Raw genomic sequence first — 25,236 nt, 5'->3', positions numbered from 1 at the left:
AAGTTGAAATAACTGACTGAAATTTTGATGGATGGTTTTCAAAGTAAAACATTTCAATGCTTTGAAGTCAGTTGTATTTAAAAACAGTTGCTTTATTGTATTTTCATCAATTCCTGATTCTTAATGTAATGACAAAATGGTTTTAATTTTGTCTGTTACAGTTATTTGTGTATTTGTCATTATTTCATAATTGAATTGTATTTTAAACTTGTCTGTTAAGCGCTCTAGTCATCATCTGGTCTTGCTCTGTAAATAAATTTGATTTGACTCAAATTTAAAATTATTAAATTAATTTAATGCAGTGAACCTTCATTTCGATACATTTGAAATAACAAAGTGAAAAATCTGGGGTTCACATTTTAATTCCCTTGGCCCATGTCTGCATTTCCCAATGTAGTATCTGAGTGTATTCCTAAAAGATTAGAAGAGTAATGACTGTGTAATGTTGCAAAAGCACGACTTACTATAGCTACACAGATGAAACAGTCACATGCAATAGATCTGGCCTGTTTGCCAAATGGAAACAACTGTCTCTCTGTCTTTGCTGCATATTTGTGTTTCTTATTTTCCTACATAATAAGCATGTCACACTACCATTTGAATTCACATTTATTTAAAATACATAGTAAGTACAAATACTAATTTACATGAAAACAAGTATTCTGACCTATAATGTGTCCATATAAAATATATCAACAAACTCATATATGTGACACAACCACTCAAAGCAAGAAACAGTTAGTAGCAGCAGTCTGATATATTTAACACAAATGCCCATCATAATACACACCGTAAATGCAAAGAATATGATTCCATCTATATGACAAAAATATGTATAAGAAAGACAAGTACAAAAGACTTTACAAAAATTTAAAATGAATGGCTTGCTTAATCACAGATGCTTCTGTGACTTGTAATTTCTAGCGAAGTTGTATAATGACATCAGAGCTTTTTTCTTGTTGTGGGTGTTGTTTTAAGCTATGTGACGCACCATATTCAGATATGTTAAAGATTTTGTTGGTACAATTATTTCATGCTTTTCCTCCATTTTGTAAAGTATTGCTATTCACAGTAGATTTCTTAACTTCTATCCTCATAGACTGAGTCTCAGCTCGTGACTCCATCTTCACGCCACCTGAGATCCCCAGGGATCCCAGCACAGCTTTTCCCGTCTTTAGGCTCTTAGACATTGGGATGCGGGTCAGTCCTGTGCGAGGTGGCTGGGCATCATGCCCAGTCTGACGATAGGGAGAGAGAGTACAGTTTTTCAGGCATAGAAATGAAGACAGGGCAGCATTTGTGTGGAACATAAAGAGTAAATAATGGAAAAGGGGCAAAACCCATTACATGAAAAAAGGGAGAATTTCTAAACCATGTGCCAATCATATGCATTAGAGGAACTGTGTGAATGAAGAATGTAAATATTTATCCATTCTTTCACTTCAATCCCAGTGGGTGAGCACTTGTCCAAGCTGGGTTTCAGTGTGCTGTTCTGAATACAAGGCTGTTTTGTGTCAGCCAGAGGGCATTGAGCCCTGCATGGCTGTTTATGAATGTAAACACTGCGTAACAACTATAAATTACAGCATGACTGCAGCAGGGTGGCAAAATGCCACATCATTAGCTCTGCTGTCGTGAGGCCTGCCCACAGGGCCATTTCTGTCACGCAATTTTACCTGTGTGTGTGTGTGTGTGTGAAACCATTATTGCCCTCAAATCGTGTAAATATTTTTTCAAATGTTATGTCACTTTTGAAGAATGACAATTCAATTCATACTGCTTTCTACCAAAGCTACTTTCTACAGATTCTTTTGGTAGAAAATACTTCCAATGAACTGTTGACAGTAATATTGAACCTTTAAGTAAAACTTACCATGCTTTGTGTTGGTCTGGAAGTGGTGGATGTAACAGGGGAGATGGTGATACTGCTCATCACTTTGCTCTGTGAGCTCCTGGTGGCAGTTGTGGTGATTTGACGAGGGGAGCGCAAAACCGTCCCAGTTGATAAGGTCATTTCCTTGCTCTCTGTCACAGCAGTCGGCCTGACTACCATCTTTGGGGTGATGCTGTTGCCTAGATGAATATGGATCTTGTTATCTTCAGTGGTGGTGATAATGCTGGTGTTGTTGTGGCCCTTCCGTATAGGCACTGGGACCATCTGCTTCTCCGGGGTAACTTTGAATACAGCTCGGCCCATGGTCATCTCCTGGGGCTCTGGGGAGGCGGATGCCTCAGGTACTACAGCAGTGCTTACTGTCATAATAGAGACAGGGGACAGAGGCCTTCCTGAGGCAGCGGAGGAAGTTCGGCTGCTTTCTGGAGACTTGGCTCTTGATATAGCTGTGATGGTTACTGGAGACTTGGCTCTTTCAGGGCCCTGAGGTCCAGTGGTGGGTTTTCTCCTGGGGGTTGGGGCAGAGTAGGTGGGAATGATTGTGATTCTGGATTTAGGATGAGATGGGTTGGGGCTAAGAGGTGCTGAGCTAGAGAAAACATCCTCAGTAGTAGGGCTACTGATCTCAAGAGTGGCCATGTTGTTTTGATGGTCTGGTGTGACTCGGATGTGTAAAGGCTGGCCTTGCTTTGGGGACATGGACAGTTCAGAGGTCAAATGATCTCCATTAATATGCAGGGGCTTTTCCAAGTTGGTCTCTTGAGGGGTATTGTCCTTCTTCCTCATCCAGGGAATCCAAGATTTCTTCATGCCTAGGTCGCTGCTAGATGAAGGACAACGCTCAACAGCACCAGTCTTTTCTGTTGGCTTCTTCAGGCACCTTTGTCTGAGGTTGCTCATGATGTGATTTTCTTCTTGAACAGACTTCCTGATAAAGACAGCAGGGGTATCCTCCTCTGCTGACCCAGTAGCCGATGCCTCTGTCTGTACTCCAGTGGATGTCACAGCAACATCCACCATTCTCCTCCCATTCAAGCTAGGCCTTAGTGCTCGACTGTGGCGCTTTGCTATCTCCAGCTCTTTTGTGAGATGGAAAACTTCAGTGCCCATGTTCTTTGCTTTCTCTTCCTCTTCCAAGAACCTCTGCTGCAGGAGAGAGTAGTCCACTTGCAACTGAGAAAGCTGGTCTTCTTTATGCATCAGTTCATGGATCTTCTCTTTGAGGGCTACCACATCAGCCTGCAATTCCCTGGTTTTGGTCTCCTCTCTCTTGCAACGTTGTCGGAGGTCTTCTTCCTGGCTTTCCTCCTCTCCTTTCTCAATTGCTTTGTTCCGTGCTATCTGATTCCTCATTTCCTCCACCTGCTGCGAAAGAATGTTGGCTTTGTCTTGTTCAGTCATGAACCTTTTCTCCAACATGTCGTACTGATCCTCTGTCTTGATCAAATCTCCCTCTACCACTTCAAGTTGTTTGAGACGATTTTTCAGACGCTCAATTTCAAAGGTCAGTTCCTTAATTTTGTTGTCTTCTCTTCTTATGGGGTCAGGCATTCTCCCCAGTTCACATTTCACTGAATTCTTCACTGATAGCTTTTCTGCTTGCTCAAACACATCTAACCTCTTTTTCATTTGGCTGACTTTAGAATTAAGGTCCTTAGATTTATCAATTTCATAAGCTAGCTTAGTGTTTAGCTCCCCTTTTTCTATGGTTAGAGTTTCTACTTTGGTTTCCATCTCTGATTTCAACTTCAGGAGCTTTTTGCTTTCTTCTATCAGTTTCTCAGTCACCTCCATAACCTTACCCTGCTCAACCTTGACCATTGTACTCAATTCCTCCTTTTTCTTCTCATCTGACTTCATTCTTTCCATTAGGGTCTTTCGTTCTTCCATCAAAGCAACCGTCAATGACTTCAGCTTACTCAAGTCATCCTTGAGGCTCAGCTCAGACTTTTCCAACTTGAGTTCTGAAGATTCAAGCTCTTTCATACGGATCCTGAGAGCTATGACTTCATCTGAGAGCTCTTTGGTCAGACCCTTCTCTCTCTCTAAGGCAGTGTGTAACTGTGCACACTCAGACTTGCTAATGCTGAATGCATCCTCAAGTTTTTCTAATTCCATCATCCTTTTCTGAAGCTTCTCCACTTCCAGCCTGAGGTCTTTACCTTTACTGTCTTCCTCTTGTAGTCTCTTTCTTAGCTCCTTACACTGATTTTCAGTCTTGGTTATCTCCTCATCCTTTCCCTCCATCTCCAGCACCCGCTTCCGCAAGCTCTCCAACTCAGCAATCAAGTTCGAGTTGCCACATTCCCCTTTGCCAATCTTCTCCCTGAGCTCCTGCAGTTCTTCCTCAGATTTCCTCAAGGTCCCGTTGCTCTCCTCTAGCTCCTCCACTTTATGTGTAAGCCCCAAAAGTTTGGCATTAAGTTGACGGTTGTGGAGCTCCTGACTGGACAGCTTGGCACTCATCTCCTCATGTTGTTGGGTGAGCTTGGCAGATCTCTCTTTTAGCTCAGCCTCCAGGCTCAGCATCCTATGGCTATCCTCCTGAGCACGCTCTCTGGCTTCACTCAGTGCCTGCTCCCGCTGTTGCAGCTGCTGGCTGAGTTCCTGGACCCGCTGGCTCTGTTGGTCCATTTGCTCTAGGTGCTGCTGGCGCTCATTGACCAACATCAGGGCAAAGGATTTCAGTTTGACCAGCTCCTCTTGCACCTTGGCCAGACGTTTAGAGTGCTCCTTTTCCTTTCTCACCTGGTAGGCTTTTTCGTTCTCAAGCAACCTTTTCAGTCTGAAAACAGGATGAGAAAAAACAAAGGCAAGGTATTAGTTTGGTGTCTTGTATCTGTGCATGCCATGATGGCACAGAAATATTTGTACTCATGCACTGTTTTATCCCAGTTAATGTTTTAATCATAGTTTGTGGGTCAAAATGTTCCCTTTTAAATGAAGTTATAATCTCAAAACACATCACTGTAAGATACAAACCAAAGATACAAATTTTCATTAAACATATTTAAAGTATTATTTACAGACCTTTACCAGACAAAGAATTATAGGTGGGTGCTGCAACTAAGTCCAATACTTGAGACAAAAAGAGGATTTCATTATTTACATTATGTTGTGCAATAAAAGAGCATACATGTTATGGTATTATGCAGAAAGCAATGAGATCAAGAGGTAAAACTAGCAAAGATCTACAATACAAGTCCCAAACATTATTTTCATCCCTGTTGATGGGATAGAAACTAAGTACAAAAACTGTTGGTGTGAAAGTTTAACATCCCCTCACCAAGTGGTCTTCTTTTCTCTTAGCTTCTTTCTATGCTGCTCATGCACATTCTCATCTCCGGCTCCAACAAAATGCATGCAAAGCAGATTGAATGCAAAGCTGCATCGTCTCCCTACTTTCACAGGGACAGACTAATACAATATTCAACCAGAACATTTTTGCATTGCAAAAGAAAGCAAATTAATAGGAACAACAAAGAAGCCTGTGTATGTTTAAACAACCTCTAAAGGTTCAAATGAGCCTCTTTTAAAACATATCCTATCACCTAAAATGGGGTTTGTTTCACACTACAGAAACAAACTATATTTAAAACTTACCCACTATGGATGCTCTACAAACAGGCACATGGACATTTCTGCTATTATATAAAATCCACTCAGAATGCATAAGAAGCAGCAGGGGCCTCCTTTTCCACAGATCTTCCACCGTCACATTCCAAGCATGTTATCAGGACAATGAAAGGTGAATAAATACAGTGGAGTACCACCGGACCTCTAGTGAGTGATGTCACCTCATCCATATAAGGCAGGAATGTGTGTATGAGAGAGTGTGTGCTGCTCTGCTCTGGACACTGTGAAGGGGGTGGGACCCTTGCCACAGGAGGAGTGTTTTGGCTAAACCCCCCCCAATTTTCATGCTTTCATAAAACATGGCATGTTTGAGAAGAAACAACTATGGGCAGTTTTTTTTTATTTCGGAAAGTTTTGAGGATACTAGAAAGAATGAATAGATATTCACATTTTTCTCAGACAAAATCAGGTTCAGTGCAAGGTTGGTGCAAATTAAATTATATCTCAATTTTCCAAAGTGCACAGGATATTGCCTCTGCAGACTGGAAACCATAATCTCACTGGTACAGGAGACAGTGGAGAATGTCTGCTGTAGTTCCACTCGAGGGGAAACTGGACTTGAACGAGGTTCCCTGCAAAGTCTGCCTGTGATGAGGAAACCAGATATGGATGAGTTGAATGTCTCCCTTGAGGTGAAGAAGATCTGGGAGGATTGAACACAACCATGACAATAGGTTTATAAAGTGCTATGCCCAGACTCTTGCATGAAACTGTATAGATACATTTAATCATGTAACCACAGTTTTCACAACCATAAATCTCTGCAAATGATTTCAATTTGAAATTCTGTTGACCCTCAGTTTGTACATGGCAGTAAACATCTAACATTGACTCCAGTTACCAGCAGCTTTCACTGCCAAGTAGGGTCAGTATGCCTGGCTACTGTACAAAGGAGCCATCCAGATCGCAGAGTGCAGCTCTTAAAAATCATACTTACACAGTCACTGACACCCTAGAAATTGGCACGCTAAAATTACTGTCATGCAAAGGTCAAAGTCATGATGTCAACGGTATTTGGCACTGATAGTCAAGTCATGTAAGAACTATGGTTTAGTTTTGCAAGGTTGTGTTCTGTCACTAAGTAATAAATAACCATGGGCAAACTGGCTGTGTACAGTGCATCCACTCCTGAGAGGTAAGTACAAATGCTTGGCTGCAAGCTATGAATCCACATACTCAATCACAAGGAAGACAGTACTTCTAATAAAGAAAAGCAGACTAATTAGAGATGGACCTTCCAGAGGAAATTTGTTACTATTATTTTCTATGCTGAATGCATGTTAGTATTTCATCTTGTTTTAACATTTTAAGTGCATTTCAGGTTTAAGAAAGTTGTTTGAATGAGGTTTCTTAACTTCTTAGGCTACTACAAAGTATGTGCAAGACATAAAAACACATTTCTTAAGCAAGTACACAGGTGCGATCTATAAGCCAACATCCACAAATTTTTTTCTCCAAAATGGAACAACATTTCATCCCATGTTTCCTGGGGAATGTGACCCCCCCCCCCCCCGTCTGGAGGCTGAAGACTGAAGCAGACATGAACTGCCAAAAAACTGTCAAAACACTGTTGTATAGTAATGACAGAGAAAAAGCATTAAGTGTTAAGCAAGAGAGGCAGTGATAATGTACAGTATGGAAGACTGATATGGTGCTAACCAAGAGAAATCAAAAGCAAAGTGGACATAAGGCTATTTAAAGGCAACTATAGGTCTACACATCACTGTATGCACATTATCTGCTGACCAATTCTTGAATAATATGTCAGTTGTGCGGTACAACTTTAAAATGACAATAAATTTCATTTCATTTTAGTTTTGGATTTCAGGCTTGCATTTTCCTTTTCTGTGCATGACTTCACATTATTTAAGACTCCCTTCATGAATGGGAGTCGGTTCTTCCGTTAATCATTACACATACCACCATGCCACTTAAATATTTTATACTTCTTGACATATAAATTGCTCTGCTGTCTGAGAGAGTGTTAATGGCTGATGACTACCATTCAGTAGCAGCTAATTCAATGCCCATCCTCTGCATTCCTGCAGATGTTTGGCGCAAGACCTTCTCTCTTCACTCTCACCCAGATGGCTGGAGGAGATCACGTTGATAAGGATGAGATGATGACACGCTTCCATCTCACCTGAGAGAGTGAATGTCAAAACAGAGTGGTGCCAGACATGCGAGATTTGTGCATGCTTCTGTGTAAGTGTTGGCCGTAATGTTTTTGTGCAAATAATTGTTTTCACGGCAACAGGTAGAAGAATCTGGGCTCTGCAGTTGCTGACAGGTAAAAACCTAGCAGAGATCACCTTCTTTACTCTCTCTGTGAGGTGACTGAGGCAGACCTGTGCTTGAGCCAAGGAACCTGCTGGAAACCACCTGGCATTAGAAGGAGGTCAACTCTTTCCTGCATGCAAGACAAGGATCAAGTGAAACTTAAGTGGTAAGTTCATGATCCACACGATTTGTGCCATATGTTTCAAACAGAATCCCAGGCTCACTGCCTCCGACATTTAAAGATTATCATGATCTCATTCAGGGTATTTTTTTATTAGCCACAGAGGCAGCTTGGCTCTAGGGAGGGCAATGTTGGTTGTTTGATTCACCACTTTACCACCACCAAACCAAACTTATTATAAAATATTTCCACAACTATTGCATGGATTGCCATGAAATTATCAACAGACATTCATGCTCCCCTCAGTATGGATTGTATGGACTTAAGCTGAAAGTAGCACTTTATCCAAACGCAGCTTCACAGACCTGCTGTCATTTTTCTCCTCAGAGCTTCTGAAAGGCCCAAATGTACTGTCACATCTACTTTTGTTAAGATGCAGCATGCACAAATTTGCCTGCACATCAAAAACTTGACTTTCATCTGTTGATCTTATCTCTGCTTGACTTATCTGTGCTCATTCATGCATACATTTAGCTTCAGGATTAATGTGTTTTGAAGTAAACGTTGTCAGTCAAACCAAATCTTCAATACAACATAGTTTGTGTTAAGCCTTACAAAACCCAAATGGTATAAGTTGCATACATAACTTAAACTCCTGAAGTAATTTGGTTGAAATCATAAAACTTTAATCTAGATATGTTACTATAGCTGTGTGCACACTTATTTACAATCAAAAACAAATTCTTTATTGAAACTTTATTAATCAAGACAACCCTCTTTCTCCACCTCTTGAAACCAGCCGGACAACTAGATGTAGCTAAGCTAAAGTCTGCTGCTCATTTCCCAACTCTCTACTTCACTGTGTGATGGCAGCTCTGCTGTCATGACTGTGATTTAGCTCCCATCGTCTGTTTCCTGTGTCCTGCAGCAAAAGCCAAAGGAATAAAAGTAGTGTGTGCGTCCGCTGGGTCAGCGCAGCAAATGGACTCTTTGAAGTTTTGACAGTTCATGAAATGCAGCATATAAGTGGTTTCTAGTCTGCTTTACATTTGACTTGTCATACAATATGACCTGTACAGTACATTAACAAAGCTCTCTCTTTCTTGCTCTGTCACAAATGCTATCAAGCCTGTTTAGCAAACTATAAGTGCAAAGAGAATAACATATTAACTTACATTAGTACAATTAATGTGCACAATATCCCCATCTCTCAGGGTTATTGTGTGAGAATGGACAGTGATGCATTATGGGAATTGCAACAAATGACATTCCCCAACAAGCAACAGCCAATTAAAGTCTTTCATGCGTGAGAACTTCAATTAGTAGGGCCTCCTTTCTCGTACACATTCATTGCCCATCTACACCAAGCTTGTTTGATCTGTGTGAGGCCCTCAACACACACGTGATGTAACCATCCCCTCTCTGATGTTGGTGAGTGTGTATTGCCCCTCCTCCCCCCTCTTTCTCTCTCAACTCAACCTCTCATCCCCCATCTCCTCTTGACCAACAAGCCAAGTCGCAACCTCAGCAATGACTTCATTACACAGACCATGTAATGGGAGATTCACTCCTCTGAAATGCCCTTTATTCCTTTATTTCCTCCTCCTCCTTCACCAAGTGGTTCATCTCCTCCCCTCGCTGTCCCTGACCTCCCTCTTTCCCACAGCAAAGAGCCTGACTCCTTCCTCACCTAGAGTTTCCACTCCTCCTCCCTCCTCCAATCCCCAAGCTACCTACCTCTCCCTGTCAAAGGAAGGTATGCAAGGTTATCCCTCCAGTAGCCAGCTCCTCCCTCTCTCCTCTCTCCTCTCTCATGCTTCACCGGGCTGATGAGGCCATCTTTCACACGTTCTCCAATGTCGATCCATTCCTTCATCGCACTTCTCCCTATCTCACTTTTCTCACTGTATATGGTTCACACCAGTTTTATAAACCATGTTGGTCCTCGTATTCATGTTTTCACTTTCTCTCCTCTCCCTCTTCACACTTCTCCTCCCCCACTGCCTTCACCTGTCTGTCTTGCCAGCAAATTTTCCATATGCAAAACATACTTTGTTTATATTAGTATAGCAAATTAAGCTATACTGACATCAAAAATAGACCAGTATATAGCACCATTTATACTGTATATAAAAATGACATTCTTTACATTGTTTTCATTTTTCCACTCCATATATTCACAGTAATGATGAAAATGTATGTCAGTACTACTAAAACTTCTATTTTTCTGTATTTTAATATATATATTTAATATGTATATTGATCGACATTACACAAATGTTCTTGTCAAAAATCTAAATTTCACTGTGTACAAAGCTGCATCTTCTACTTTTCCCTTGTTTCAGCTAAAGGTGCATCTCTCAGAAGGGTTTGTTTGGTGACCTTTCAATATTTATCATAATTAGATAACATAATTTGAATAATAACACAATACTCTCTATGCCCATAAAAATGTAGCTGATGTGTGTGTTTTTGGTGCGAAGTCCCTGTTGTCTTAATCACATAGCAGTTCTAAGCCCTGCTCCTCTTCTCTCCTCCTCACCTTTCTCTCTCCTGCTCCAAGAGGTTGGTGAAGTCATCGCTCTTGTTCATGTAGTCTACATGTTTACGTTTCTCTGTGTCCAGCTCGTGGACAGTGCGGCGATGGCACTTTTCAGCAAGCAGCAACTGGCCCAGCATCCGTCGGTACGTCTCCTTGTGCTTCTCCTGCAGACGCTCCAGCTGACAAAAGGGCAAAGACACACAATCACAGCGGTAGAGGGACACGTGCAAACACATGCAAGTTCCCCAACACATGATTGAATTTTATTTGCTGTAATATAATTTGACAAGACTTTTGTAGCAAGAAGGTGTTCAGGAATTTCACATTAAACTCTTCTACCTGCGGCTGATCTCTGGAATGTAACTGACATAAAGAGAATACATTTAAAGGAAAAGATTTTAGGCTTTACTTCTTACTTAAAATATCTCATATATTTTTATAATACATCAAAAGCTTGTGAGTCAAACATTAAGTTTATTCATGTTTCTCTTACAATTTTAAGATCTATCTGCCTTTTGTGGCTTTACATGGTGTCAGGATTCAAGAGCCTTCAAAAACCTGTTGATAAAATAAAATCTTCATCATCCCTAAGAGTTTCATTTATCATAAGATGTAACTGCCAACTGACCTCAGCCATAGGCTTTTGGTAGACACTGTGGTTGTGTGGCTCAGTGTCGGTGATGAAACCATCTCTCTGCAGGGCCTGGAGGGCCGATCTGGGGGCCGCAGAGCCGTAACGTGATTCAAGGGCCTCTGGAACAGTCTGTTTGGACTTTAGCATGCAGATAACATCCTCTCTGGCCTGAAATCACATGAAGACATATAACTGATATAGGATTTTGGTCGAGGAGGATGGTGTGTGTTCACTCCAACTGTTTGAGGAGAATGGCTTCCACATTTTGCCAAAATAGTCACTGAACACATAGCACATTTGCCTGTATACGCTGGCATGTTAAACTACCATTTTCAACCACAAGATAGAGCTATTGTGCAAAGAAAATTGCAGTCTCGCTCTATCCAAAGCATGCACAGACACTTTCCATTCAAACTGACTTTGTATGCACCAACAATGCCTTTCACAGATATGTGTTCTTCCCCTCATTATTGCACTTACCCTACCTATTACAGCAGGTGAAAGGTCAAAGGGAAACAATGTGCCACATACAATGTGGAACAACATCCAACACACCTGAACCTCTCCTTCCATGATGCCCAGCAGTTTCAGGAGATCCTCTTTGGTCAGATCCCTGATGTCCCTTCTTTTTTCTCCAGCCTCTGGGGAATCCAATAGTAGCTTCTCTTTGTCTATGATCACCTCGATTTCCACCTTATCCTCATCCTCATTCTGCTGAACTTTGGCCTTCAGGCTCTTCACAGGCAAACCCACTTCCTGTTCTTGGCTGATGTCATGGTCGTCCTGTGGAACCCCAAGCACCCCATTGGCGGGGCTCTCCACCCTGCTGCTTTTGGACCTCATCTTCTACCTGTGCCAAGGACAGAAGAGACAAAAGCTTTTTCTTTTTTTTAGGGCAAATATCTTCTGTTACATTCCCGTTCACAAACAAAAATTTTAAGCTTCATTTCAAAGTTTGGCCTCTGAATATTTGACTACTGTAATACTTCAGGTTGTCAGTGCATCACAGTTTACAGTGAGTTTTATGACTTTGCCATTGAATACCTTTCCTCATATCACAACCCCATTCACTGCCCTACTGGATGATATTGTTCTATGTAACATTTCTAATCTGGAGTAATTATCCATAATTACCCAGCACTGTGTGTGTGTTTGTGTGTTGTATGGGGGTGTGTGCATTCCTGACATGTCCCATTTTCTCACGAGGGTTGTGTATCTCATGGTGAGTGTTGATGGTCTGGAAGTACGTTTGTGGCACTCCTGGGTGCTCTAACCTTCTCTGCTAACGTTAAAAATCTGAGTCAAACATTTTATCCAGATCCTGAAAAATAAATCCGTCGATGACAGACTCTAAATTCAATTCTACCACATTAATCACTTACAACAACACTGTCAAGGTGGCCGGTAGAGTATTTGTATTATAAACTTGATTACTTAAACATGCAGTGAGCTGAGAGAATAACATTGAGAAGTTGCATACTTGTTTGTACTGCTACTGTTCATAGCCCTATCAGAAGGGCTCAATTAGACGACCTCTCACCATCATGTTCCAGATGTGTTCATTTAAATTATTGTGTGCTATTTAACAATATTATACAAGAGTAAATAATTGTAACAGTATTTTTCATACAGTTGATAAATTCAATTCAACTTTTTATCAGTTGGCATACTTTTAATTAGTTCAACTGTTTAGCTTACTATTTAATCTGTTTGTCCATTTCTTTTAGCTAATGTTTAAATTGTTTATCCAATGCTTTTAGCAAACTATTAAACTGTTTATCCATGATTTTTATCTAACTATTTAACCTGTTTATTCAGTACTTTTAGCTACTTTTTTCAACTGTTTATCCAGTAGTTTTAGGTTCTATTGAAACTGTACTTTTAACTTAAACTTTTTTATGTATTTATCCATTATCTTAAGCTAATTATTTTATCTTTTCTGCCCGCTCGCGAACTTACAGCTGTCACAGCAGACACAGGGACTTCTAGATAACTATGACAACTATTAAATTACTTTTCAGTAACCATTTTTAGTATTTATCCATTATCTTTAGCTAATTATTTTAACTTTGCTCTCTGAGTTACAGCTGTTACAGCTAACAAAGGTCAGTAGGAGGTGAGTCCATCAGCTTTTTGTTGCTGATTGTTTGCTAATGACTGTGACAATAAATTTACTAATTGTAAGCCACCAATTTCCCAACCAAGTTTTTTTCTTTTTTTTTTTTTTTTTGCTGAGATACACACACTAAGATACACACATGCTAAATGTCGAAAATAGAGCACCTGCACTAAACCATAAAACAAAGTGAAATCATATGTTCTCTCTTGAATAGGAAGTTTTCATTCAACTGCACAATGTTGCAATAAACCATACCAATCTGGGCCCTGGTTGAATCACTGCACTGAAGTGTCAAAGTTGCAGGGTCCTTAGGCTACAGGTTTGCATCTCTTTGCTTGTGTGTGCATGAGTGTGTTAATGCTCCATAACAGTAACCTTGAGAGACTGTGCAAGTGATTTCTTTGTGATCAATTTCAGATATGACATCAACAGCTCTTTTTAATTACAAACAGAGATACACCCACCAAAATCCCCTCCATAGCACCCCGTTGATGTCATAGAACCCTCACATCTGAATCATTCATTGAGACATCCTGAGCAAGTTCACCAAAAAGTCCAATGATATAAAGACTACAAGCTGGAAGACCCAAAGAGGAACATTAATAGCCATTTGATTTGGTCTAAATAGACAATAAATGTGAACTGGCTGTTGCAGACTGTTATAGAAGAGAAACATGACTTTCTATATGCAATGTCAAGTGGCTTGAAAGCAAGCCTTTCAAAGGTTTTGGTTCACTTCTGTAATAGCAGGCAGCGAAGTTAAGATTGCACTGAATTGTAATGATGCTTGAAACCAGTCTCTTTGAATCCCATGTGTTTCCAGGAAAAAGACCCAAGCACATGAGAGGGAAGTGTGCAAGATAACATAGACTGCATCTCTCAGTTCAAACAAAAAAAGAATAAAATCTGACAAACCAACACATTAAGTACATTCCTTATCTTAGTCCTTGGAGTTCAGTGAGTGCACATTGGCTCCAGGGAGATGTGGTTTAACTGGAGATTAATTGCAGTGCCTTCTTTCCTGTTCATAACTATTAGTTTCAGCTGTGGGCTCACTATCACTGACTCAACCATCATAGTACAGCAGCACACACAAATACTTACAATGTTCATGCCACCATTCAGGCAGTGCCAGGGAGTCTGTATGACACCCAAGGTTGGAGGGCATTAAAAAGGGTACTACTGGGGCATGAGAGTGATGAAACATATAAACATGTGCAGTGCTGTAAATGACTTGGGCAGAGTACTGCTGACAAAGTGGTTGACACTGAGTTAGGCACTCTACAGTTTATTTTTAATTTCTGGGTTGGTGCCACGAAAATCCAGGGAAGCTACTGTAACAGCTCGCCTCATTTTCAGTGTCACTCCTGTCCAACAGGGCAAGCAGGAGAGAGTGGGTGTCTATTTAGTTATAGTTGACAGGTGTACATCTATAAAGAGTTATAATAAAATTGAAATTCAATGAAACATAAAGAAATATGTTATTACAAACAGTTGTTTTTGATTAATTGCAGAGGGTCTGAATTTCTGGCAAAAGGCATTTTGCACTGCCACTGTAAACTGCCAAAACTCTAAAAAGTGGATAAGTTGATATATCTCTGTGACCTAAGCGATTTAGTTTTTCCATCAACCCACTTACATCCTATTTGGCTCTAAATAAATACATTTCTCAATTGAACAGACATATCATTCATTTGGAGTCATGTTTATGTCCAGCGAATAAAGTCTAATATTCACTCTCCTTTTAGCTGTTTTATAGTTTCCACCAACTCCAGGGAACTATCTGGCTCTTTAGCCGCTAAATGCTCCACCATGTTCACTATCTAGTTGCTAACTTTTTCTGTGTACTATTTGGGCACGTGGCATACAGACAGTATTTAGAGCTTTTTCCCTAAAAAGGGTTGCAGTAAAACCAAAACTTCTGAAGCTGCTGAGCTGAAAGATACTAACACACTCTGTAGAATTAAGAGAAACTGCAGAGTTGGGTGATAATGATTTCATTTCATAGTCATCAAAGTCTGTTTGTCATCAAAGCCTGTTGATAAGAAGTCATCGTCATCAGTGTCTTGACCTTTTGATCCACCTTGACTGGTCACTGCAGTCTTGATTGTAGTGAATTCTCCAGAGCAACAAATGGGGATTCCTGAGCCACGTGGCCCACATTCCAGTCTGGCATGCAACATTCCCAGTTGTCTTTATGGAAAATAAAGGCGCTCTAGCAGACAATAAGCCTTTACTGTGAGGTCTGTGCCAACCCGCCACAATGCCCACACACATTCATGGCATCTAAACCATCAGTACAATGTCACTGTCTGGCCTCTAGTACCTTGATGCTTTCTAATATGAAAGGGTGGCCTAATACCCAGTGAGACCCCAGTCAAGGCCTAAGCCTAAATTTAAAGCAGGACCCCAAATCTGTCCCAGGGTTTGGGCTAGTCCAGCTGTCACATCACATATATGAGTATTTATAGGCAACACCAAAGCACGTGCCTCCATTCCAAAGTGAAAAAAAGGGGCTATAAAATTTAGTCATTGGTCAGCAAGTCAGCAGTAACATGTGCCAGACAGACTTCACACTGCCTTAGAGTTAAAACAATTAGTCAATTAATTGATTTGTCAGTCAACAGAAGATTAATCCGTAAGAATTTCATTAATCTATTAATAGTTTCAGTTATTTTATCAAACAAAAATGGCTAATACTATCTGGCTTAAGCATCTTAAATGTGAAGATTTGCTTCTTCTATTATTTTAAGTTGAATATCTTTGTGTTTTGGACTAAAGAAGGCATTTAAAGATGTTACCTTAGGCTTTCAGAGATTATTAGCAGCATTTATCACAATTTGATTGCAAACAAAATGATTACTTGATTAGAAAAAAAAAAAAAAAAAAAAAAAAGATTGAATGTTAGTTCCAATGTAGTAGTTTCATGATACAATACTTAAATAATCTGAAAGACTGGTTCATGTAAAATTGTGAATATAGTCTAAATTTAAACCCTGTTTGTGTTCAAGTACAGATATTCAGGTAACAGAGCTGTAAAATAATTGAAACAGGAGCAAAAGCAAGATTAGCAGAAATGTAGACTGTTAGCATGAAGGGGTCTGGTGGCTCTAGTCCATGTCTGTGATGTTCATATAGAGAAAAAATGAGGAAGGGGATAGCAGTGTGGCTTGTACCACAGATTAGGGATGACAACAGCAGCTACAAATAATGCTGCAAAAAGCTATACGTAAAATTATTAGTTTGATTCAGTGAGTTTTGACATATTCACACCACAAACCCAATGTGACCAAACAAGGAGTTAGAAATATTCTTTGCATGCGAGCGTTTGGCAACTCCTTCTGCCAGAGGACACTGATAAAATGCGGTACGCTTCAGAAGCTCTTCCGTCCTTACAAGAAAAACACACAAGGCCGCCAAGATATGTGAATTTCAATCAAAACTGTAGCTGTGGATGAGATTCGAAGCTATAAGACAATCCATCTGATATTGAAAGTTTTGTGTGCACCTATTTCCCATGCACGGGCAGAAAGCTGCAGCCTGTTCCAGGGTTTTGATGGACAGCGCATTCCACCCTAGACAGCCAGTGACCTTTGGGGTCAAATTTTACATAACAGTCATGTTCTAGGAAAATAAAGACACAGTTAGCAGAGATAAATGGCAAGCTCTTTCTGTTCAAATAGCAGCTCAGACATGTACTCATTCCCTCAGCATTTAACAATATCAGGACCTTTTTGTCCACTATTACTAAATTGACATGTCAAAGGTCTGTCATGGACAAAACTCAAGCCTGTACAGCTTGGCTTACTTTAATGATTGCTCCTATAAATACCCCTTAGCGACAATAACTCTAACGTTGACCTACCATACTGGACCAAAATGTCAGCATAGGTGGTGGGTTTCAACTTGTAGTATTCTCCTGATGTTACATTAACCTGATCCTCTCACTGGAGCCTACTGTAGCTTCAGCAGTTAAGGTTTCACTAATGAGCAAACTAAGAGGAATGTCAGTACTTCTCTACATGTAATTGCTCATATTAATGACTAACTTGCTGTAAGAGACTAAAAGACACACTCTTTGCATCATAAAATAACTCTGCACAGGTAGTTCCTGAATCAGTAACCTATAAATTATGACATATTTATGCTTGTTGTGCTGGTGGCGGTTTGTTAAATATTCACTTTGAATCTTTAGTGAAGTCATATAATCCCTGTGTAAATCCACAAGAGCAATTGCAAATCTTTACAAGTTGAAACAAGCTGTAACTTGGGTTATGCATTATAAACATTGGAGTGTGTGTGGGACACTTTGATGCATATTTTATTCAGATGCATATTTTATTCAGTCACACAACATGCAAACCCCATTGTTCTTAAAGTGCACTAGAGTCATCAAGCGTATGGATTGCTGCAGCTGTTGGAATAAATGACTCACCTCCATCTGTCATAATTAGTGTAATAGACAGTACATAATTGGAAACATGAACACATCCATTATTTCTAAGAGTTAAACATATTAAGTTGTAGTCTCCAAACTGGGAGCAGTTTCCATAGCAACAGCATTCATTCAATCTGTTGGGAGAGTCCATAAACCAAAACTGACTTAAGAAGATTCTTCTAGACTAATGGCAGGACTGGATATCATCTTTACAGCATGGAGATCAAGGAAGAGATCGAGTTCTGGCTGTTCTATGAATAGAAACAGTAAGGCAACATATGGATGAAGCAGACCAAGTTATTGCCCAATGTCATGGGGTCAGCTGTTAGTCTGAACTTTTTGTCTAAATGCCTGCAAGATCATAATTCCACTAACTGAACTTCATGTGTTTGCTAGAAATGGTAATGTTGCCTCACATGAAGTACTAAGCTGTTTTTTGTGACTATCAGTTTTTATACATTTGACCTTTTCGCTTGCAAATGATGAAGCTTTTTCAATTAAAAGCAGTGTTTTGATTGGAAAGGCCCGTTGACTTCATAGCACATTGTTCTCTGTCGTTTCAACACATATAGGTTTCGAAGAATATTGTTTAAAGTTATACTGATGACACAGCTATATTAGAGCCATTTAACTGCACTTGCAGGTGACAGATTAGAAGACACTTTTTCTATGCAGCTACTCTGGCATCTTTGCACTGTTAAGTGAATTTTTTTTTAAGTGAATTAAGATCTTTTTATGTAGTCTATGGGCACACCTCAATCCTTTCTCCTCAGTGGCTGCTGGTGATCAAGATCATAATGAAATCTTTTGGCAGCAAGTGGACCTCAGATATTTCTAATATCAGAAATTATCACTAATAAATTGTTATCACTTTAACTTAACAGTGCCAAAATATACTGCATGGTTCTGTCTCACTGCTCTCATTAACCCATTTCCAGCAGCAGGCAGCTGTTTTTAGTGTGGCATTGGTGGCACATGGCCCTGCTGATGCCAGCGTCAGTTTGTCAGTTGGTTGGTCCACTGGACTGATATATCTCAGTCTCAGTAATTAGGAAGTGGATTGACATGTAAGCTTATACAAACATGCATGGTCTCAAGAGGATTGAATGCTACTGACTTTGGTGATCAGCTGACTTTACTTCTGGTGCCATCACATGGTTGACCTTTATGGTTTTGTGTAAAAAATCTTGATAATTATTGCATGGATTGGAGATGAACATAGTAAGCATCAATGTATTGCAGGTGTAATGCTGATCAGCATTAATATTGTCACTGTGAGCACGAGAAGTGTGCTTAAATTAGCATTTAGCTCAGAGCACTGTTGGCTTATTGTTTGCTAGCTTTAAGCTTAGTGACATTTTAAGGTTGAAGTGTGTGTCTGCCAACTTGTAGACTATTCAGCACCATAGAGGCCTGAAAATTTAGCCATAAAGTAAGCTTATGGCCAGTAAACACATCACATCCTGGAGTACTTGAAATGATAATATAATAATAATGGGCATAGGTTTTCATATGGATGGTAGGGACATGTCAATACCAATATTTTGGGAGGACAAAACCGACCCTACCAATATTTGAGTGAACTCATTCCCGCCATGTGTGGAGTAAAGTCATTAGCTACTGTAATTCCAAGGTGCCCTCCCTGGAGGCTACATCTCCAAGACGATGATTTAGGCATGCTAGCACTTGATTGGCTGAAAGGGCAGAGACTATCGGGAGCCTCACATCATGTAGAAATATCGCACTTACTGCCAGACAGAGGAGGCGAGAGTGGATCAGTGTGCTGACAATGGTTATCAGTGTCTGTCCAGACCTCAAACATGGGTGAAAAGTTTTGTACTTTGTTGATATCTTGTCACCAAAAAAGAGACAATGCAAGCTTTTTCGCCGTCCAGAGTGTAAGTAATAGGTCGTAAACTAACCAGCCAGCAGCCACATTGAATTAAAATGAAAACCTGCTAGCTAGCTACCATTGCCAGCCTTACATTATTAAATTGTTAATACATGCATCATTGGATTAGCAGAATTTTACTGCTGTAGCTGGTCAAGGTGCTAGTTTAGCTGGGAACTAGTGTTAAATATGAAATCAGGGGGAAAGGGGAACTGAAACACTGGTAGGACTATTAAATATAAAAATATTGATGTTAGATGCAAAAAATGCAAAAATATTGTTCTTTTTTTTTTTCTTAAGTTTAGTTTTAGTCTTGGATGTGTGTGTAGTTTTTTGTTGAAATGTAAATACAGATCTTGTTATATTGATATTTTCATAAACCACTTGGTTGACAGCATTAAGGAATCCTCTTTGTTTTGGAGATGTGGCAGGGATGTTGTGTCCCCACCAATTTTAAGACCAAACCTACGCCCTTGAACACTTAGCTAACTGTAGTATTCCAGATCTTCACCAACACTACCCATTTAAGTTTTGGAGGTGAACGCTTGTATTGTGTTGGGATTGTGACTGTGCTCTTTTTGTTACTTGTTTACCTTTTTCACACAGAAAAACTAGTTATCATAAAAATGAAGTGCATGGTTGCAGGTCGGGCAAAAATAAAGTAGAGAATAGAAAAATCAGTCAGTGTGAAATTACAGTGTGGTGTTCAATCTTCAGCACAAAGTCACAAACAACCACAGAGACGTATAATCCTTATCTCAGTGCTTTTCTCCAGCTCAGGGACATCACCGGACAGATGAGGTCTCTGGATAGCTGTCATCATCACATACCAGCCCCATTGAAGAGTCATGATTATGTCACTTCACCCCAGAAAAAAACATGGAGTTATAAAAGAAAAAGCATGGTTTGGTTAGAGAGGGTGGAAATATGATTGAGCTCAACTAATATCTCCCCTCTGTGGACTTTCAAACGTCTCTTACATCAAACCGAAAAAGGTCTTCCTGCTGAGAAAGGTGCCGTATTTAGAGATGGCCACACTCACACTGTATGGAAAATACTTGTTAGCCTAGTAAGCTCTGATGAACCTGAAACTTTTGCAACACTCGTGATATTCCTACTGTATGTTAACTTCCCGAATGACCTCACTACTTCTAATATTATTACACGACAAGAACCAATTAACAACCAGTCTACTGTTTATAGCAAGTGTGTGATGCCATCTTGCATGCTACATATCAAATAATCTTGAGAAGATCTTGGGTTGCTATGGATTTTAAGGACTTATTTTTAAACCACGGGAGCATGAGTTATAAGTGCCACTGTTCTGCGAAACATCCAAATGTGTCTAAACTGCATTTTTGGAATTCAAGACCAGAGGCCCGTGTATGACTGGAGCTGTGCATATGTCAGTGACAGCTGTTGTTGAGGCCCACCAGACGTATGGGGAAGACAGCGATGAGCTTCACCTCCCTACTATATTGTGTTTCTGTGCATGTGCATAGACATATCCTGGAATAGAGTAGCCCATATGTACATACAACATGCAGGCACAGACACACATTCGCACAGTATTAAGAAAGGAATGAGGTCACTGAGTTGATAATGTGCATGTCAAAGAATAATGAAAGAAATGTGTCTGAAACATTTAAATGAACAAGTCCTCTTCTTGCAACTCCTACTTCTTTAAAATGTTTCTCTATTATACCTCTACTTTCTTTTATTCAAATACTTTTATTAGCTACTTATCCTCTTCTTTTTGTCCAAAGCTGTGTGTGTTAAGTGGTAAGCAGTTCTTAGAAAACACGCTACACTTGCCACAAGCGGCTTATGCAGAAACAGAGAAACATTATCTCTCGTCTTGAACAGGGTTGAATATGATAAGTCACAAATATCAAGCCAGTGCAGTACATTGTCAGTTGAGTATTGGGACTACTACATAAGCTCATGGCAAGGAGATAATGCTACACCTCACAGTTAAAGTATGTCACCCTCTGCATGATAAACAAGTCAAGTGACACAGACCTATAGTAATGTCATGAGGTAAGTCAGTGACACATTTAGTGCATCTCAAATCAATGCTGCCCTGGCAAACACCCAAGTTTAGCCAGCATGGGTTCAGTTTAAGCAGGGACAACAATATTGATTTACAGTAGGACTGATTAATTTACAAGATGAGATTGATAACTGCCCAGCCAGCATTCACATATGTCTTTTTCAAGTGGCTATTTGGCTGACTGAGCTCCACAGACCTTCCAGGGCATGTGCCGAGCGAGAGAGAGGACGTGCTTAGATAAAGCTGGAACGCGCACAAAAATGTTAATGAGTAATATCTCTGCAGAAGTCCTCTTTGTCTTGTTTCACTGGTGATATCACTGAGTGCACAGAGGCCACATCAGCTGGACAGGGTAGGAGGCAGGGAGAGAGGAAGGGTGAGGTTGCACAGAGCCCCTGGACACTGACAGCAGCCTAAGCCACACCTGCACTAGATTCCCCCTCTGCGAGTGAGATACATTTCATATTTTCTTTTCTTTCTACTAAGGCAAGGTGATGTGCGCCTTGACAAATGGACAGCGGCTAGCAGGAGCCATGTGTCTCCTCCGAAAAGCCGATGACTTCATGCAGATGAAATGGAATTCATTTTGGCGTCATTACAATCCATAAATATTCAGGATGAAAGATGTCATCCTTCTGCAGCTTATGGGTGCCTCTTAAGGTTCTTAATGTCAAGCAGTGGTGTGTGTATTTGCACTATGTGTACTGTATTTGGCATGTGCAGTAAGTGCAAGAGTTAGAGCTTGGCTTTATGGTGCTGCAGAGGTGTTGGAGTTGGCAGATGTGGGAGAAGTTGATGGCAAAGGTTGCAAGTGTGTGTGTATGAGTGCATATCATTGCCAAACATGATCTGACACATAAGCTGAAATACTCCTCTTTTCCCTACATTCATAATATCTCAGTGCAACATCACCCGCGTCATCTGGAGAAGATGTGGGCCTCTCTTCCCACATGCAAGGCAAAAAAGCCTTTGCACTAAATGGTCTTATTCATAAAGCAACATAACATGTGATTCACAGAGAAAGGTTTTATTCATGACTCTCTCTTTTATGTATGCATTAATACAATGCCAAATCTGTATAGCCATTAACAGCACTAAGAGTAGTCACTTGTCTTCTCACGGTTGAGAAATTAATGCAAAAAGTAGTTTGAATGTATAAAAAGTGAGCAGAATTAATTAAAGGTTCAGGGAAGAGTTGTTTCATTCATACGGCTCAAATACAGCTCAAATGAAAGAGGGTGGATTTCTTTCAACCAGTGTTCTTTATTGGCTCCATAAAACAGATGACAGTCCAGCAGCAGCACCTGTACCTGAGCCTGTTCCTGTATTTCAGTCTGAGAGCAGAACAGCTTACAAGTCCTGCTTTGCCAGAAGCACATGTCCACGGCTGTTTCCTTCACAAGGGAAACAGCCATTACAACAAGGTTAGGAGAAGCTGACTTACCTGCTGTTGTGTTGTCCCCAGGTTTGAGCAATTAGTAGCCACACCAAGTAATCCAAGAAAAAGGCACAAAAGGAGTTCAGTATCCACTAATATCCTCTAGCTTGTGTGGTCCACTTGTGGTGTCTGCTACTGAGTGGTGCCAAGAGCCATCTCAAGCTCTGCTCTCTCTCTCTCTCTCTCCTCTTTCAGTCCTTCAGGTCAGCGAGGGAATGGTAGAGAGCACTAACGGAGCACTGTAACTTCCTTCTCTCACTCTCTCACCCTCCCTCCCTCTGTTACTCCCACAGCCTATCCAGTTTTGCTCTGCATAGCACTCTAAAAACACACCTCTCATTTTCTTTCCCTCCAATCCTTTCCAGAAGTCAGTTGAAGAGTGTGTGAGAATAAAAGGCAGAAGGGGGGTGAAGGAGGTACGCAGGCACTATTCTACTCTCTCTCAGCAGTTGAAAGGGGCTGTTGCCCGGTGAGGAGAAAGGCAGAGGTGTGGTGCGATGTCCTTTGTCACAGGGCCAGATCTTTACACTCAGCTGCATCCTCCATTGTCCCTCTCTACTCTTTTTGACCAGAGTCACAGAGACTAAAAGTATAGCTCTATATTTAACTCAACCACTGTTGCCAACATGGGTGCTGTTAGCAGCTGAGGCTAGCTGAATGCTATATGGTTTGGCCGGCTAGACGGAGAGCTAATTCTCCCCACTGACCCTTGGCGACAGCTGAACCTTACCATACCATTCTCTCATGCTGGGAAAGTCCGGTGACAGCAGCCACCCAAGTCCTAACAGTGGTCCAAGGAACCACCAATTGCTGACTTAGGAGGCTGAGTGTGGCCAAACTCTCCAAGGACTTTGGAGGCTACTCTGCCCTTTTGGCCCTGCTTGTAGAAAACACTCTAAAATAGGCCAGTGAGTTAAATCCGAGGTACAGTAATGTGCTCTCCATCAGTGGGAATCATTGACTTTGCTGCCAGGGTACTGTTGGGCTAGACGTGCAGAGTTGCAGTAGAGAGCAAACACATCTAAACTTGGTTCACCTACCCATTTATTTGTGGGATAATGTTTACCCACTTTTCAAGACCAACATAAATCTCGTATCTTGTAGATTTGGGTAGCACCAGGTAGGTAAAAGGCCTTTCAAATAAAAGAGAATTAAGAGCATGCCTTAACTGGTGACCCCATCCTGCAGTAGTATGCATAAAGGCCCAGTCTTATCAGCATCTAAAACAGCAAAACTTAGCGAAGAATCACTTTGTTTCAAAGGCATCACTGCATTCAGTGGATTTGTTTGTGGGAGAGACCAAATCTGCCTCAAGTTCACTTTGACTGTCCAAAGTTGCACCTTTTTCACGAGCCCCATGTGCATCAAGTGTGCTGACACTTAAGGGAACTGAGAGCTGGATAGTCCAAAAGAGGAATCTATCATAGCTTATTAGCTGCATCGCATCATCAACTTTGATCAATCCTCCCTCTGTCAGAGTAAAAACTGAATAAACTGTGTGAATTTCTTGTCACATATAATGCTGGCAAAATAATAAATAATTACTTCTAATAATTACTTCTCTATGTCTTTGTCATCAGAACAATCAACACAACAGTTTTGCCTCTCTGCCAAAGGGGAGATTCACTGCACAATTCTTTGCTTCAAGGTGATTGCTGATGTTTTCAGATTATTTTAATATCTAGCCACACTGACAGGGCTGAGCCAATACTGGAGCAAAATCTTGCAGGTCAAAGCTCTTTGTTTCCAGCCCTATCAAGTTCTCTGTTATTGGTTAATGTTTATCTTGTTTGTAGCTTATAATAATCAGTAACAGTTTATTGTTTGATTATTATACCTCTACTGTACTGGATATTTGATTATTTCTTGAGCTGATGACCTGATGAGACATCTGCCTGCATTTCTCTTCTCCTTAAATTGAAAGTCTTGTCTAGTCACTAGAGGGAAACGCCTGGTGAACATAATGACACTCTTATCACTAGGTGGAAACCAAAGCAAACAAACGATGGAGCAGCTAAACAACAGATAATCTCACTGTGGAATTATGTCAGATGGACATTGACACTTTCACTCCCTCTTTGTCAGCTCTTTTTTGTTCCAATGTACAGTGCATCTGACCCAAGAGCAATTTAGTTCACACATTGCCATTGCTCAATTATGTGGGTGTGGGCCTGATGTAATGTTTTGTTT

The 25,236-nt window shown here is 40.6% G+C and overlaps 1 protein-coding gene across 1 annotated transcript; it reads right to left on the bottom strand.

Moving 5' to 3' along the window:
* Window positions 1-591: 591 nt before the first annotated feature.
* On the bottom strand, window positions 592-23,280 carry LOC139632847 (filamin-A-interacting protein 1-like). The gene is made up of 6 exons (XM_071498086.1): window positions 23,053-23,280; window positions 11,663-11,957; window positions 11,102-11,275; window positions 10,474-10,652; window positions 1,874-4,679; window positions 592-1,238 (listed from the first exon to the last, which is right to left on the bottom strand). Exons 2-6 carry the CDS (start codon window positions 11,948-11,950, stop codon window positions 1,032-1,034), a joined length of 3,654 nt encoding a protein of 1,217 aa, XP_071354187.1. The 5' UTR covers window positions 11,951-11,957; window positions 23,053-23,280; the 3' UTR covers window positions 592-1,031.
* Between the last annotated feature and the right edge of the window lie 1,956 nt (window positions 23,281-25,236).

This window comes from Trachinotus anak, unplaced genomic scaffold (genome assembly GCF_046630095.1).
Source record: "Trachinotus anak isolate AG129_WGS33_773 ecotype Australia unplaced genomic scaffold, CSIRO_AGI_Tana_v1 ptg000015l, whole genome shotgun sequence".
Lineage (NCBI taxonomy): Eukaryota > Metazoa > Chordata > Actinopteri > Carangiformes > Carangidae > Trachinotus > Trachinotus anak.
This window is presented reverse-complemented; position numbering and strand designations above follow the sequence as displayed.